The sequence below is a fragment of the Macaca nemestrina genome, chromosome 16 (genome assembly GCF_043159975.1).
Source record: "Macaca nemestrina isolate mMacNem1 chromosome 16, mMacNem.hap1, whole genome shotgun sequence".
NCBI lineage: Eukaryota > Metazoa > Chordata > Mammalia > Primates > Cercopithecidae > Macaca > Macaca nemestrina.
This window is the reverse complement of record NC_092140.1, coordinates 40,697,571-40,712,208: the sequence shown is the minus strand read 5'-3', so window position 1 is coordinate 40,712,208 and position 14,638 is coordinate 40,697,571. Positions and strand designations below refer to the sequence as shown.

At 41.4% G+C, this 14,638-nt stretch overlaps 1 protein-coding gene and 1 long non-coding RNA gene across 10 annotated transcripts in view; one reads left to right on the top strand and one right to left on the bottom strand.

Annotated features, from left to right (window-relative positions):
- Positions 1–14,638, top strand: part of LOC105481764 (progesterone immunomodulatory binding factor 1) — a 282,457-nt gene that overhangs the window by 165,605 nt on the left and 102,214 nt on the right. The window contains exon 15 of one of the 9 annotated variants that reach the window (XM_011741502.2): positions 931–7,754. The exons of the other annotated variants lie outside the window; for them this stretch is intronic. Coding sequence (XP_011739804.1) covers positions 931–1,011 — 81 coding nt within the window. The 3' untranslated portion in view covers positions 1,012–7,754. Of the gene's footprint in view, positions 1–930; positions 7,755–14,638 lie in introns of those variants that run through there. 9 annotated transcript variants of the gene reach the window in all.
- On the bottom strand, positions 10,976–12,909 carry LOC139359091 (uncharacterized). Its single transcript, XR_011614740.1, has 3 exons — positions 12,772–12,909; positions 12,297–12,489; positions 10,976–11,136 (listed from the first exon to the last, which is right to left on the bottom strand). It is a non-coding gene; the product is annotated as an uncharacterized lncRNA (long non-coding RNA).

Genomic DNA, 14,638 nt, shown 5'->3' with positions numbered 1-14,638 from the left:
AAACAGTTTGATTCTTCCAAATCTTGCTTTTAAGCTTTTCTAGGCGGAAAAGGGTTTATCGTAAGGCCAATTTCTCCCCCATTACTGTAACAAAACTCTTTCAGTATTCCATGTCCTGTAAATTATAAGGTTTTCTACTTTGGCTGATGGAAATAAGCACTATGCCTTGCCCATGTTCACTTCAGAGATTGTTCCCACCAATCTTGTCTGTAGTTTTGTCTCCTGTCTTTATACATATGCAGTGTTCTGTGCCAGGTGAATACTTAAGGGGCACTATCTGTAAATTGTCAGAGTACTGTCTCTTTGCAGCTCCCTTTTCTTCAATAGTCTCCCATATGAACTGTAACCACCTTGGTTTTTACTTGTATCAACAGCTCCTTAACTCAGAGAGTTTGACAGGCTCTGCCTTAATTCTCCTTCCCAGCACCGCAGCTTGAAAGCTGTCTCTAGGCAATAAACTCAGACAGTCATAGAGTTTACCTTGTTTGTTTCCTATGTGTCAGGAATCACCGTCCTTCATTGCTTGATGGCCAATGTCTTTCAACCATTGTTTTATTAGTTGGTCCAGTATAAAAGAGAAAAAAAGTTATTCCTTTTTGTGTACTTGTACATACCCCCTAATTCTCAAGTAACCACCAAGTTTAGTTAAGAATCAGGTCTCGGTGTGGAGTTTGTTAAACAGTAGAAAATCCAGAATCATAAAGCGTGCCACATTATTGCCAACAAGAATTGGTCTTTCTTAGCTGCCTTAAACACGTGCTGTCCTTCTAGTTATTCAGTAAATATTTATCAATTTCCTGCTATATTCAACAACTGATGACAAAATAGACATGGTTTTTCACTTCTAACATAACCAACCTTATTAACAAAGGACTTATTTTCTACTGTAAGCACTCAGAGATTTATCTTTTACAACTAACTTAATTTCAGGAAGCTTGTCTAGAAAATGGGACATGCGCAGTCATCAGTGACCACACGGCAAGGTTTAGCTACCTGGAATTTGGTACCTAGAAGGCATTGCTAGATTTGAAAGAGGTTTCAAGATGCATAGGTAAAATAAAGTAGACCTATAGGTACTAACTTTGAAAGAAATTTATAATGTATTGATGATTTTTCAAAAAACAAATTGCAGGATAATTTCTGATTCTCTGAGTTTTAGTATATTTATGTGTGTGCATGTGCACAGCATATACAGAGAGGATGGGATTGTGTTTCTATTTAAACATAGAAAATGAAAAAAATCTGAAAATATGTCATGCAAAGGGGACACAAATAACACTAATCATGCATTAGCAATATAAAATAAGCTTTATTGCTGTAAAGTAAGTACTTGAAGGAATAAAACATTTATCTCTGCCGTTTGAGTTGCCTGACCCATTCTTCTGCCTCTAACAACTGCTAGGAGTGTTCTTCCGGCATCCCCAGTGAGCCCAGTGTCTTGGAAAGAGTCTGTGGCACATGCAACTCATAGGACCCCACCTCAACATTTTAAAGGAGGAGACTTACATAGCTACCATGTGGCCCTAAACAAACTAGATCTGATTAAATTTCAAGGTCAACCATACTTCTAAGACTTCAATGACATTAAAAAAAAAAAAAAAAAAAAACCCTCCACTATTTTTTGTACCACTAAGAAGAAGAGTGGAGGATGCTGCTAATTAAACTATGATACAGTGCTTTGTTATTACTTTAATTTTTTCATTTTAGACATACTTTCTTTTAGACTTTAGGCAGTGATTTTTTATCCTATATTGCACAACTCTGTTGCTGTGTTTTTCTTCTGTTTCAATGCCGAATCCATTGTGATCTTTTTAGATACTTAAATGACAATTGTACTCAGCCTATGAAGGACTAGCCATACTCCAAACTCAATTGAAATAATAATATGAACAGCCAAGACCGATTTTTTCATGCATGGGCTTTATCAACAGCAACTATAAGATGTATCTTATTTTCTTAGAAGACATTAAAAACAGTATGATTTGTAGGGCTCCTTTGCCTTTCAAAATGTTTGTCTGTTATTAAAAATCCTTTAGTAGGCTGGGCGCAGTGGGTCACATCTGTAATCCCATCATTTTGAGAGACCAAGGCGGGTAGATAACTTGAGGCCAGGAGTTCGAGACCTGCCTGGCCAACATGTTGAAACCCTGTCTCTACTAAAAATACAAAAATCATCTGGGTGTGGTGGCATGCACATATAGTCCCACCTACTTGGGAGGCGGAGGCAAGAGAATCGCTTGAGCCTGGGAGGCAGAGGTTAGAGTGAGCCAAGATTGTGTCACTGCACTCCAGCCCAGGTGATAGAGCAAGACTCTGTCTCAAAGAAAAATATCATTTAGTAAAGAACAGTGGCATGTATTTCATTACTAGAAACACAAGGCTTAAAAAATAACATTTAGATGAGATACTACATTACCTGAATTTTTTTAATTTAGCAAGTGAACTTTAATTCATCAGCCCATCAAAAGTCTTTCTCTTACTAGAATAATAGTAGAATAACAGTCACCAGAACCTGGGAAGGTGAAGATGGGGAATGAGGAGAGGGTGGTTAATGTACAAATATAAAGTTAGATAGAAGGAATAAGTTGTAGTGTTTAATTGTACAATAGGATGACTTTTTTTACAATAATTTATTGTATATTTCAAAATAGCTAGAAGATTCTAAATGTTCCTAATACAAAGAAATGACAAATGTTTAAGGTTATTGATGTCCTAAATATCCCGATTTGATTGTTATATATTATATGACTGTATAAAAATATCACATATACCCTATATGTGTAATTATTATTTATCAATTTAAAAACTAATAATTTTTAAAAAGTCTTTCCCCTATCCAAAACTGTCCTCTGTGCTGTCAATCGTGACTTATTTTTAAATGCCTGTTGCCTACAAGACAATGTCCAGATTCTTTAGCGTGGCATAGATGGCCAATTTGATTCTAATCTACTTCTCATCCTCATCTTCTGTCATCTCCCCTCTTCCCAAATCTTCACGTGCTGTCTCCTCCCACCACTTTGTTACCTTTGTACTTCTCAGTCTCATTTGTTGACTCCTTTTTCTCTGATTATGTCTTAAGTGTTGACGTGCCCCAGGGTTCTGTCTTGTTTGTTTAGAGGAAAAGGGGAAAAAAACAAGAACTTTGAAGTTAGGCAGACTGGTTATATGACTTTAGGCAAGTTATCTTTTGTAAGCCTCAATTTTCCAAAGTATGAGTGGCAATAATAATATAATATTGCATGTTTGCCCCAAAATGAGAGAGGGTTCAATCTAAGATAAGCACTTAGCACACTAACTGGCATATGTTAATCACTTGGTAAATGTAGGATCTTATTTCTGTTCTAGAGTTACATTCATTTTTCTCTTGCTGGCCATAGTATTAATAGAATAAGTATTTTTCTTGTAAATCTGGCAATTTTTAAAGGAAATAACAGTTCCAGAGTTGGAGTAAATAATGATTTTGCCTATATAGGAGTATTCAGAATAAGCCTGGCGTGGTGACTCATGTCTATAATCCTAACACTTTGGGAGACTGAAGCAGGGGTATCACCTGAGGTCAGGAGTTGAAGACCAGCCTGGCCAACATGGTGAAACCCTGTCTCTACTGAGAATACAAAAATTAGCCAGGCGTGGTGGTGGGCATCTGTAATCCCAGCTACTTGGGAGACTGAGGCATGAGAATCGGTTGAACCCAGGAGACGGAGGTTGTAGTGAGCCGAGATCGCACCACTGCAGCACTCCAGCCTAGGTGACACAGCAAGACTCTGTCTCAAGAAAAAAAAAAAAAAAAAAAATTCAGAATAAACAATAAAATGAATTTTAACACAATAGCAAAATTTTTAATGATAATTTAAATAATTTCTGTGACGAGGTATGTGGTACTAAAACTGCAATTCTGAAGAATAATCAACTGCTCTTATCAAATATAGAAGTGTATTTAATTGCATACAAACTAAGCATTTTAGGAGAAATGTGAAAAACTGCATTTTTATTTTATTTATTTTTTAATTAATACAAGTATTCATTGGTGAATAGTGTTTATATAATCATAACATAAACAGTGAATGTTCTTTTTTAATTTCAACTTTTATTTTAGATTCAGGGATACATGAGCAGGTTTATTATCTGGGTTTTTTGTTGGTTGGTTTTTTTGAAATGGAGTCTCACTCTGTCGCCCAGGCTGGAGCGCAGTAGCACAATCTCGGCTCACTGTAACCTCTGCCTCCCTGGTTCAGGTGATTCTCCTGCCTCAGCCTCTCAAGTAGCTGGGATTACAGACTCCTGCTACAGTGCTCGGCTAATTTTTGTATTTCTCTGGGTATATTATGTGATGGTAAAGTTTGGAGTTTAATTGATACTGTCACCCAGGTAGTAAGCATAGTACCTAATAGTTAGTTTTTCAACCCTTGGCCCCCTGTCCCTCATCCCATTGCTAGTTCCCAGTGTCTGTTGTTCCCATCGTTCCCATCTTTATGTCCATATATATATGCAATGTTTAGTTCCCACTTAATAAGTAAAAATATGGAGTATTTGGTTTTCTGTTTCTGCATTAAATCACTTAGGGTAATGGCCTCCAGCTGCATCCATGTTGCTGCAAAGGACACAATTTCATTCTTTTTTATTGCTGCATAGTGTCCCATGGTGTATATGTATGACAATTTCTTTATCCAATCCATTGTTTATGGGCACCTAGGATGATTGCATGTCTTCATTATTGTAAATAGTGCTGTGATGAGCATGCCAGTACATGTGTTTGGTAGAATGATTTATGTTCCTTTGGGTTTATATCCAGTAATGGGATTGCTAGGTTGAATGGTGGCTCTGTTTTAAGTTCTTTGAGAAATCTCCAAACTTCTTTCCACAATGGCTGAACTAACTTATGTTCCTACCAACAATATACAGGCATTCCCTTTTCTCCTCAGCCTCACCAGTTTTGACTTTTTAATAAAAGTTATTCTGACTGGTATGAGATGGTACCTCATTGTGGTTTTGATATGCATTTTTCTGATGATTAGTGATGATGAGCATTTTTTGAAAAACTGTATTTTTAAAACAAAGAAAAGCTTCAAATTAACCAGAATTGTTATATTCAAATTAGAGAACATGAATTACTGACAAAATGAGTTTGTTGAATCAAAAAGCCAAAGTTAAGCAATAACAATACATAAGACAAAAATGAACATAAACATTTAAGAGTAATGATATCATAGCCTATTATCAATTTTCAGTAAATATTATAACAAAAATGATTATATGAATATATACGTATAAATAAAAATAGCTAGTAATTTTGAGAGCCTCCTTAATGCCAGTCATAGCACTTTATGAAACCACAGAAGTTCTGCTTGGGTTAACTGTACTTTCCAGAACATGAAACCCCTGAGTTGGCCAGTGTGTCCAGACTTCTTGAGGCCTGAAAGGAGCTCTCCAGTTGAGTGAGCTTCCATTAGGTTGGCAAGTGTATTAGTCAATTCTCACACTGCTAATAAAGACATACCTGAGACTGGGTAATCAATAAAGGAAAGAGGTTTCATTGACTCATACTTCTGTAGGGCTGAGGAGGCCTCAGGAAACTTAAAGTTGTGGTGAAAGGGGAAGCAAACATGTCCTTCTTCACTGGGTGGCAGCAAGAAGTGCCAAGCAAAGGGGGAAAAGCCCCTTACAAAAACCATCAGACCTTGTGAGAATTCACTCACTATCATGAGAACAGCATGAGGGTAACTGCCCCCATGATTAATTACCTCCCACCGGGTCCTTCCCACAACATGTGGGGATTTTGGAAACTACAATTCAGGGTGAGATCTGGACGGGGACACAATGCCTAACCATATCATTCTGTACCTGGACCCTCCCAAATCTCATGTCCTCATATTTCAAAACACAATCATGCCTTTCCAACAGTCCCCCAAAGTCTTAACTCATTCCAACATTAACCCAAAAGTCCAAGGCCAAAGTCTCATCTGAGACAAGGCAAGTCCCTTCCGCCTATGAGCCTGCAAAATTAAAAGCAAATTAATTACTTCCTAGATACAGTGGGGGTACAGGCATTGGGTAAATACACCCATTTCAAATGGTAGAAGCTGACCAAAACAAAGGGGCTACAGGCCCCATTTTAAGTCCAAAATCCAACAGGACAGTCAAATCTTAAAGCTCCAAAATGACCTCCTTTGACTCCAGGTCTCACATCCAGGTCACATTGATGCAAGAGGTGGGCTCCCGCAGTCTTGGGCAGCTCTGCCCTTGTGGCTTTGCATGGTTCAGCCCCGCTCCTGGCTGTTTTCATGGGCTGGCAGTGTCTACAACATTTTCAGGCAGACAGTGCAAGCTGTTAGTAGAGCTACCATTATGGGGTCTGAAAGCAGTGGCCCCCTCTTCTCACAGCTCCACTAGGCAGTGTCCTAGTGTGGACTTTTTGTGGGTGCTCCAACCCCACATTTCCCTTCTGCACTGCCCTAGCAGAGGTTCTCCGTGAGAGCTCTGCCCTTGGAGCAAACTTCTGCCTGAACATCCAGGAGATTTCATACATCCTCTGAAATCTAGGCAGAGGTTCCCAAACCTCAGTTCTTAACTTCTGTGCACCCACCCGCAGGCCCAACACCATGTGGAAGCTGCCAAAGCTTGGGGTTTGCGCCACCTGAAGCAAAGGCCAGAGCTGTACATTGGGCCCTTTTAGCCATGGCTGGAGCTGAAGCAGCTGGGATGCAGGGCACCATGTCCTGAAGCTGCATAGAGCAGGGGGTCCCTGGGCCTGGCCCCAGGAAACCATTTTTATCTCCTAGGGCTCCAGGCTTGTGATTGGAGGGGCTGCTGTGAAGGTCTCTGACATGTCCTGGAGACATTTTCACCATTGTCTTGGCAATTAACATTTGGCTCCTTGTTACATAGGCAGATTTCTACAGGAGGCTCAAATTTCTCTCCAGAAAATGAGGTTTTCTTTTCTATCGTATTGTCAGGCTGCAAATTTTCCAAACTTTTGTGCTCTACTTCCTCTTGAATGCCTTGCCGCTTAGAAATTTCTTCCCCTAGAGTGTAAATTAGTTCAACCATGTGGAAGACAGTGTGGCGATTCCTCAAGGATCTAGAACCAGAAATACCATTTGACCCAGCAATCCCATTATTGGGTATATACCCAAAGGATTATAAATCATTCTGATATAAAGACACGTGCACACGTATGTTTACTGCGGCACTGTTCACAATAGCAAAGACTTGGAACCAACCCAAATAGGCTGGTTAAAGAAAATGAGGCACATATACACCATGGACTACTATGTAGCCATAAAAAAGTTCATGTCGGCCGGGCGCGGTGGCTCAAGCCTGTAATCCCAGCACTTTGGGAGGCCGAGACGGGCGGATCACAAGGTCAGGAGATCGAGACCATCCTGGCGAACACGGTGAAACCCCGTCTCTACTAAAAATACATAAAAAACTAGCCGAGCGAGGTGGCGGGCGCCTGTAGTCCCAGCTACTCGGGAGGCTGAGGCAGGAGAATGGCGTGAACCCGGGAGGCGGAGCTTGCAGTGAGCTGAGATCCGGCCACTGCACTCTAGCCTGGGCGACAGAGCGAGCCTCTGTCTCACAAAAAAAAAAAAAAAAAAAAAAAAAGTTCATGTCCTTTGCAGGAACATGGATAAAACTGGAAACCATCATTCTCAGCAAACTAACACAGGAACAGAAAACCAAACACCACGTGTTCTCACTCATAAGTGGAAATTGAACAGTGAGAATACATGGACATGGGGAGGGGAACATCACACACTGGGGCCTGTCTGGGGTTGGGGAGCTAGGGGAGGGATAGCATTAGGATAAATACCTAATGTAGATGACAGGTTGATGGGTGCAGCAAACCACCATGGCACATGTATACCTATGTAACAAACCTGCACATTCTGCACATGTATCCCAAAACTTATAATTTTAAAAAAAAAAAAGAAAGAAATTTCTTACCCCAGATACCCTAAATCATCTCTCTCAAGTTCAAAGTTCTACAGATCTCTAAGGCAGCAGCAAAATGCCACCGGTCTCTTTGCATAGCAAGAGTGACCTTTACTCTAGTTCCCAAGAAGTTCCTCATCTCCATCTGAAACTACCTCAGTCAGCCTGGACCTTTTTGTCCATATCACCATCAGCATTTTGGTCAAAGGTCTAGGAAGTTCAACCAGTCTCTAGGAAGCTCCAAACTTTCCCACATTTTCCTATCTTCTTCTGAGCCCTCCAAACTGTTCTAACCTCTGCCAGTTATTCAGTTCCAAAGTCACTTCCACATTTTCAGGTATCTTTACATCAGCGCCCCACTATCCAGTACTGATTTACTGTATTAAGCTGTTCTCATGCTGCTAATAAAGACATACCTGAGACTGCGTAATCTATAAAAGAAAGGTTTAATTGATTCACAGTTCCACGGGGCTGGGGAAACCTCAGGAAACTTACAGTCATGGTGGAAGGGTAAGCAAACATGTCTTTCTTCACATGGTGGCAGCAAGGAGAAGTGCAGAGCAAAGGGGGAAGAGCCCCTTATAAAACCATCAGATCCTGTGAGAACTCACTGTCACGAGAACAGCATGAGTGTAACCATGCCCATGATTAATTACCTCCCACTGGGTTCTTCTGATGGGAACTACAGTTCAGGATGAACTTTGGATGGGAACACAAAGCCTAACCATATCAACAATTACATCAAAGAAGAATCAAAGAATTTGCAAAAATGATTCAAATACAATCAGTCTACTCTTAGGTTCCTGATGGATGTGTTATTAGCTATATTTAACATATTGAAGAAAAACAGAGAACATACTGAATACTGTAATATATGGTATGATTACTCTTGAAATCACATTTTCACTAAGTGATTAAGCTTTTGGAAAACTGGCCACAAAGTTGACCTAAGACTGATTTGGAAGATTGGGGCTGATTTGAATGTAAATATAATCCTTTATCATTAAAAATGTAACTAGTACCTAGACAAATAGCAATTTCTAGCCAGGCTAGAGTGCATTGGCACGATCTCGGCTCATTGCAACCTCCGCTTCCTGGGCTCAAGCAATTCTCCTGCCTCAGCTTCCTCAGTAGCTGGGATTACAGGTGTGTGCCACCACGCCCGGCTAATTTTTTGTATTTTTAGTAGAGACAGGGTTTCACCATGTTGGCCAGGCTGGTCTCAAACTCCTGACCTCAGGTGATCTGCCCGCCTCGGCCTCCCAAAGTGCTGGAATTACAGGCGTGAGACACCACACCCAGCCCACAAATAGCTTTTATACTTTTTTGACCATGACCTATAGTATGAAGTGTACCTTACATAGCAAGCCAGTGCCCAAATATGTGTTGTGTATTTGTGTGTGTGTATCTGAAACAATATCCTTAACATGTGGAATACATTCTATTAGTTGCTATTCTGTTCTGTTTCTTTTTTATTATTTCCTCTTTTGTTTTAACACTGTCAGCAACCTATGTGTGAAAACATTCATTTGGACAAATGTGTAATATTTTCTTCTTGTGGAAACCTTGATGAAAAATGGGCTTTGGAATTGAAAAAGAAAGGTGAAAAAGTAAGAATGATTATAAAGGATGATAGAGAAATATGGAGTCATCCGATGTGACTGTTGTATAAATATCTAGAATGCTTCCCAGATATGTTTGTCTACTGTGTATAGGAGCAAGCTAATCCAACCTCTATATCATTTTGAATTAATACTGTGTACTGCTGAAATAACTGTTATATATCCCCATATTTTTGGCCTGTCCCTTTTCTGCCCCTTTGAGCACTCTTTGAACAAATTGACTGTGGTTTTCTCAGTTGGTTGGAATTAGTATCATTTACAAATTTGAATAATAGTCTGTACTGTATTCCTCCAAATTATTTATAGTACACCTATATGGCTAAGACTCAGAGAACCCCAATACTTTCATTCTTTATCTAGAGAGGTGTTTAGACTACATCTTCACAAAAAGGTACCCCTCCAATTCAATAGTGATTTGCTTTGAAAAACAAATCTTATTTTGAACTTCATTGACTTTTTTGAAGGTCTCCTATTTATGTGTTAACATTTTAATCACTCAGTTACATAGTTCTTGAGGAACTGCAGTAAATAGCAAGAATTCCCATTGCAGAAACCGTGTTACTTTTTCTCAAATAAATTTGTTTATTTATGGCTTTTTATACGCAGAGCACTTGCCTTAGAATAATTTATAAAAGTAGTGTTACTGTAAACTGTTCTAGCCCATCATGCCATTTAGCTCATCATAAGAAATAAAGTGTATTTAGTAATAATGTTTGTTAAGTGTTAGGCAATACTAATATCAAGTTCATTCTTTCAACAAATATTTATTGAGTACCTATTATGGGCCAGGCATTTGTTCTAGATTCTGGGAATGATTAGTGAATAAGACACAAAAATTCCTGCCCTTTGGTACTCATACTGGAGTTGGGGAGAAACAGAGATTTTTTTGTCAAGTGAAATATATACTCATTTAGAACCTGATGGGTTATATGAAGAAAAACAAGCAATGAAGAAGATTGTGAACAGTTCATACTGCCTGTAGTTCCCAGCCCAGTGGGGATGTAGGAGACTCAAAGTGAGTGCCATGGTTTTTAAGTTTCTTCTGAAAGTGGCCAAATCAGCAAGGAAAAAGGCATTAGACCTATAGATGCTACATGAATGTAGGCATTCAGGCAAAATGTAATCAGGTATCTCTAGTATGGAAGAATCGTTGTAAAGCATATTTCTTTATGGATAATTAATCACATTTATTTATCATTTGTGTGTGTGCGTGTGTACAGAGACGTCAGTGCATGCATACACATGCCTTTGATACACCTTCTTTGTCTTTGGGTCTCAGGGGAGAGGGATTCTTTTCTGTTCACATTCTGGGTTATTTTTAATATTGCTTTATTTTCTGTTATTGGGAAGCAGTAACAAGTATCGCCTGAACATGATTCTGGAAGCAGACTCACTGGATTCAAATCTCAGCTCTGGCGATTACTAGCTGTGTAAACTTGGAAAAGTTTTTTAACTTCTTTTGGTTTCGGTGTCCTCATTTGTAAAATGTTAAGTTCCAAATAAAGCGACTTTCATTGAAATATTTCCTCAGAAAATCCAGGGGTTTATTTTTTTAGAAACAGATTGTGTCTTGTAACATCTAAGGGGTGGAAAAACAAGACAGAAGAGAAAAGGTAACATTTAAAAATAGGCAAAGACAATCTGAAAGGGCTACGTACTGTATGATTCCAACTATATAACATGCTGGAAAAGACAAAACTATGGAGTCAGTAAAACAGCAGTTGCCAAAAGTTAGGAAGACTCCACCATGCCTGGCTGGTGTCATGCCTCTATGGGGTTTAGACAGATACATGACATGTGTCTGCCATTATGTTATCACAGAGCAGTTTCACTGCCCTAAAAATCCTGTGTTCTGCCTCCCAGGCTCAAGCAATTCTCATGCATCAGCCCTCCGAGTAGCTGGGACTACAGGCGTGCACCACCACACCTGGCTAATTTTTGTATTCTTAGTAGAGAGGGGTTTCACCATGTTGGCCAGGCTGGTCTTGTTGGCCAGGCCACAAGTGCGCCGCTTGCCTCGGCCTCCCCAGGTGCATGAGCCACTGCACCCAGCTTTAATTTATTTAAATTTCTTTCTTTCTTTCTTTCTTTCTTTCTTTTTTTTTTTTTTTTTTTTTTTGAGATGGAGTCGTGCTCTGTTGCATAGTCTGGAGTGCAGTGGCACAATCTCGGCTCACTGCAACCTCTGTCTCCTCGGTTCAAGCAGTTCTCCCAGGTTCAAGCGATTATCCCACCTCAGCCTCCCAAGTAGCTGGGATTACAGGCACACACCACCATGCCAAGCTAATTTTTGTATTTTTAGTAGAGACAGGGTTTTGCCATGTTGGCCAACCTGGTCTCAAACTCCTGACCTCAGGTGATCCCACCTGCCTTGGCCTCCCAAAGTGCTGGGATTACAAGCATGAGCCACCATGCCCAGCCCACCTTTAATTTCTTTATGTTGGTTTTCACCTTTCTCTCATATCTCCTTGAGTAACTTACTAGTCAACCTTTTAAATTATTTATTTAGTATTTCAAATTATTTATCTAGTATTATCTTGGTTTGGATCCACTGCTGGAGAGTTGGTGCGACCTTTTGGGGTTGTTACGGAATCCTGTTTTTTCATATTGCCAGAATTATTCTTCTGGTTTCTTCTCATTCGCATAGACTATTTTGTCTACCCGAATGAGAAGGAACTGGTTTATTTCTAATTCAACTGGTTTTTTACCCATCGGGGATGTGACTTTATAGTTTGTTACCTAGCTTTGACTCAGTGCTTTCAGTGTGAAGACTCTGTATGAGTTCCTTAGTTATAGAGAATCTTTGTGTGATGGCTTTCTCAGATGCTGTGATAGTAGTGATGTGCTGGATTTGTGAGCAGGTTCGCTGTCTCCTGTGGGGCTGGAATGGCAGAGGTCTCATGAAGCTTCTCTCATTCCCAAGTGATGTGCCCTTAAGAAAAAAAAAAAAAAAATCCCCAGTATTTTATTCACATGGTTGAACAGTGCAAGCTTCAGGCCAATAGGAGGTGCCCATAGGTAAAAACCAGCTTCCACTAAAGCAGGTGGGTAAATGCCACACTTAATAGTGAGCAGAGCTCCCAACCTTGACAGAAGTAGCTGGGGAAGGTCTATGAAATGCACTGAGGTCTTTTCAGGGAGAAGAGAGGGAGCCACCACAGCTCTCCTTCCAGGCCAACAGGAAAGTAATCCGCCTCCCAGGCACACTCCTGACCTGCTGTTCCAGCTGTTCACATCCGAAAAGCATCTCTTTTCATCTGCAGGAATACTGATGTTCCATGTAGACCTTCCCCTATGAGCCCAGCACTGTTCCTGTGCCTCTGCTGAAGAAAAACTTCCCACAAGTGGAAAGTTCAGGGACTCAAGGCCTGCAGACTGGTTTCTTTTGTCCCACACGGTGCCTCCGTAATGTGCGGCACTTCCCCTTTACCTAGAGGGCCAGACTACTGTGAATCTTGCTACTCTTCTGGGTTTAGCTGCCTAGTGGGGCTCCCACACTCCAGGACGGTACTGGAGAATATCTGCCAAGGATCCAGTGATGTGAACTGTCCTCTAGTCTCTCAGCAGCGGGTACCAGCACCAGTTCTGATGGGGGTAGGAGAAGAGTGAACGTAGACTCTGAGATTTCCTTAGTGTTGGCTTTCTCAGATGCCAGCAGTAGCAGTAATGTACTGGGCACATGGACAGACTCAAGACCTCCTGGTTAGCCAAGGTGATCCAGGCAATGGCAACAGCTGAGGGCACACAGAAGTTTTCTCCTTCCTGAATGCTGCCTTCAGGTGTCATAATGGGCTGTGCCTGGCTACCAGCCAGGAGGTGGTGCTTGCAAAAGAGTACCAGGTGCAATGGTAGTAGTGGAATTTGCGCTTGCCTTATATTACCCAGGGCAGGCACTCTGGGGTCTCAGGCAATGGGTGGGACTGTGGAGCCTCCAAATAGCTCTGTCCATTGTGTTATCCTACCAGGACTCATACAGTGGCAAAGCCCGGTGAGGGCTGGACCAGGCAAGTCCTCACTCAGGCTCCTCAGGTACAAGCACAAGCAGTGTCCCCGGTGGGGATCAGAGAGCAGCTTTTTGGCCACTGGGGTAATGTTCCAGGGAGGAGCAGAGCTGCCTCTGGTGCACAGAAGAATCCATACAGGGAGTGGGGGCAGCGGGGAGTAGCAGGAGACAGTAAGGCCCACTCAGCTCCCATGCACTTGGCACAGCAAGTCCCATACCCGCAGTATTCTGCTAACAGCAACTAGCTGTGTTCCAGGCAGTCTACACTTAGAACACAAAACTGCCCCCAAACAATAAGCCTTCCTGCCGGTGATAAAAACCAGGCTTTCAGGCCATGCCTATCCACCTGTGAAGCAGGGACTTCCAGCTTCTGCACTATAGCACACTTCATGCCATCCCCCTGGTTCTGGCCAACAGGGTTAGTCTCCACTTAAAATCATATTGCAAATCTCAGGAGTTCTTTTCAACTGTGACTACAGCCTGAGTGAGCGGGCAGACTCCTGTGTGTTCCCCTGTGAGGTAGGATCAGGAATGGCTTTCCTCTATCCCCGCTGGAGTCTGGTAGTGCATGCAAAGCACATCCTGATGCGACTCCTCGCGTATTCCCCACGCTCGCTAAATCGGCTCCCACACTGAGTAGGAGTAAGGCCTTCCCCTGTGGCCTGGGCTGCCCAATTCCGCTGTGGGAGTGTGTGTTCCGGTGGCTGAGTCTCCCCGTCTTATGCCCTGGAGATTGTTTTCCATCTGGTTCACAGTTATAGGCTGTTGCCACCACTTCTTTCAAAGGATCTGTGGGTTTTTTTTCAGTTCTTCTGTTAAATTCTTTTGATGCTTCTTGTACAAAGAAGTTCACAGTGTGAATCTCTACACATACTTTGTTTTTCTAAGTAGGAGAGGTATGCTAACACTGTCTGTAGTCCACCATCATGTCTGGGTATCCTGCTTACAGTACTCCCAGTATCTGCAGGTCACAGAGCCACAGAGGCTGTGGCAGAGCTACCCGGATCCTCTAGGATTGGAGGAAACAGAGCAATGGAGACAGGACCTGAAGTTGGGAGGGCAGATGCTCAGAAATTAT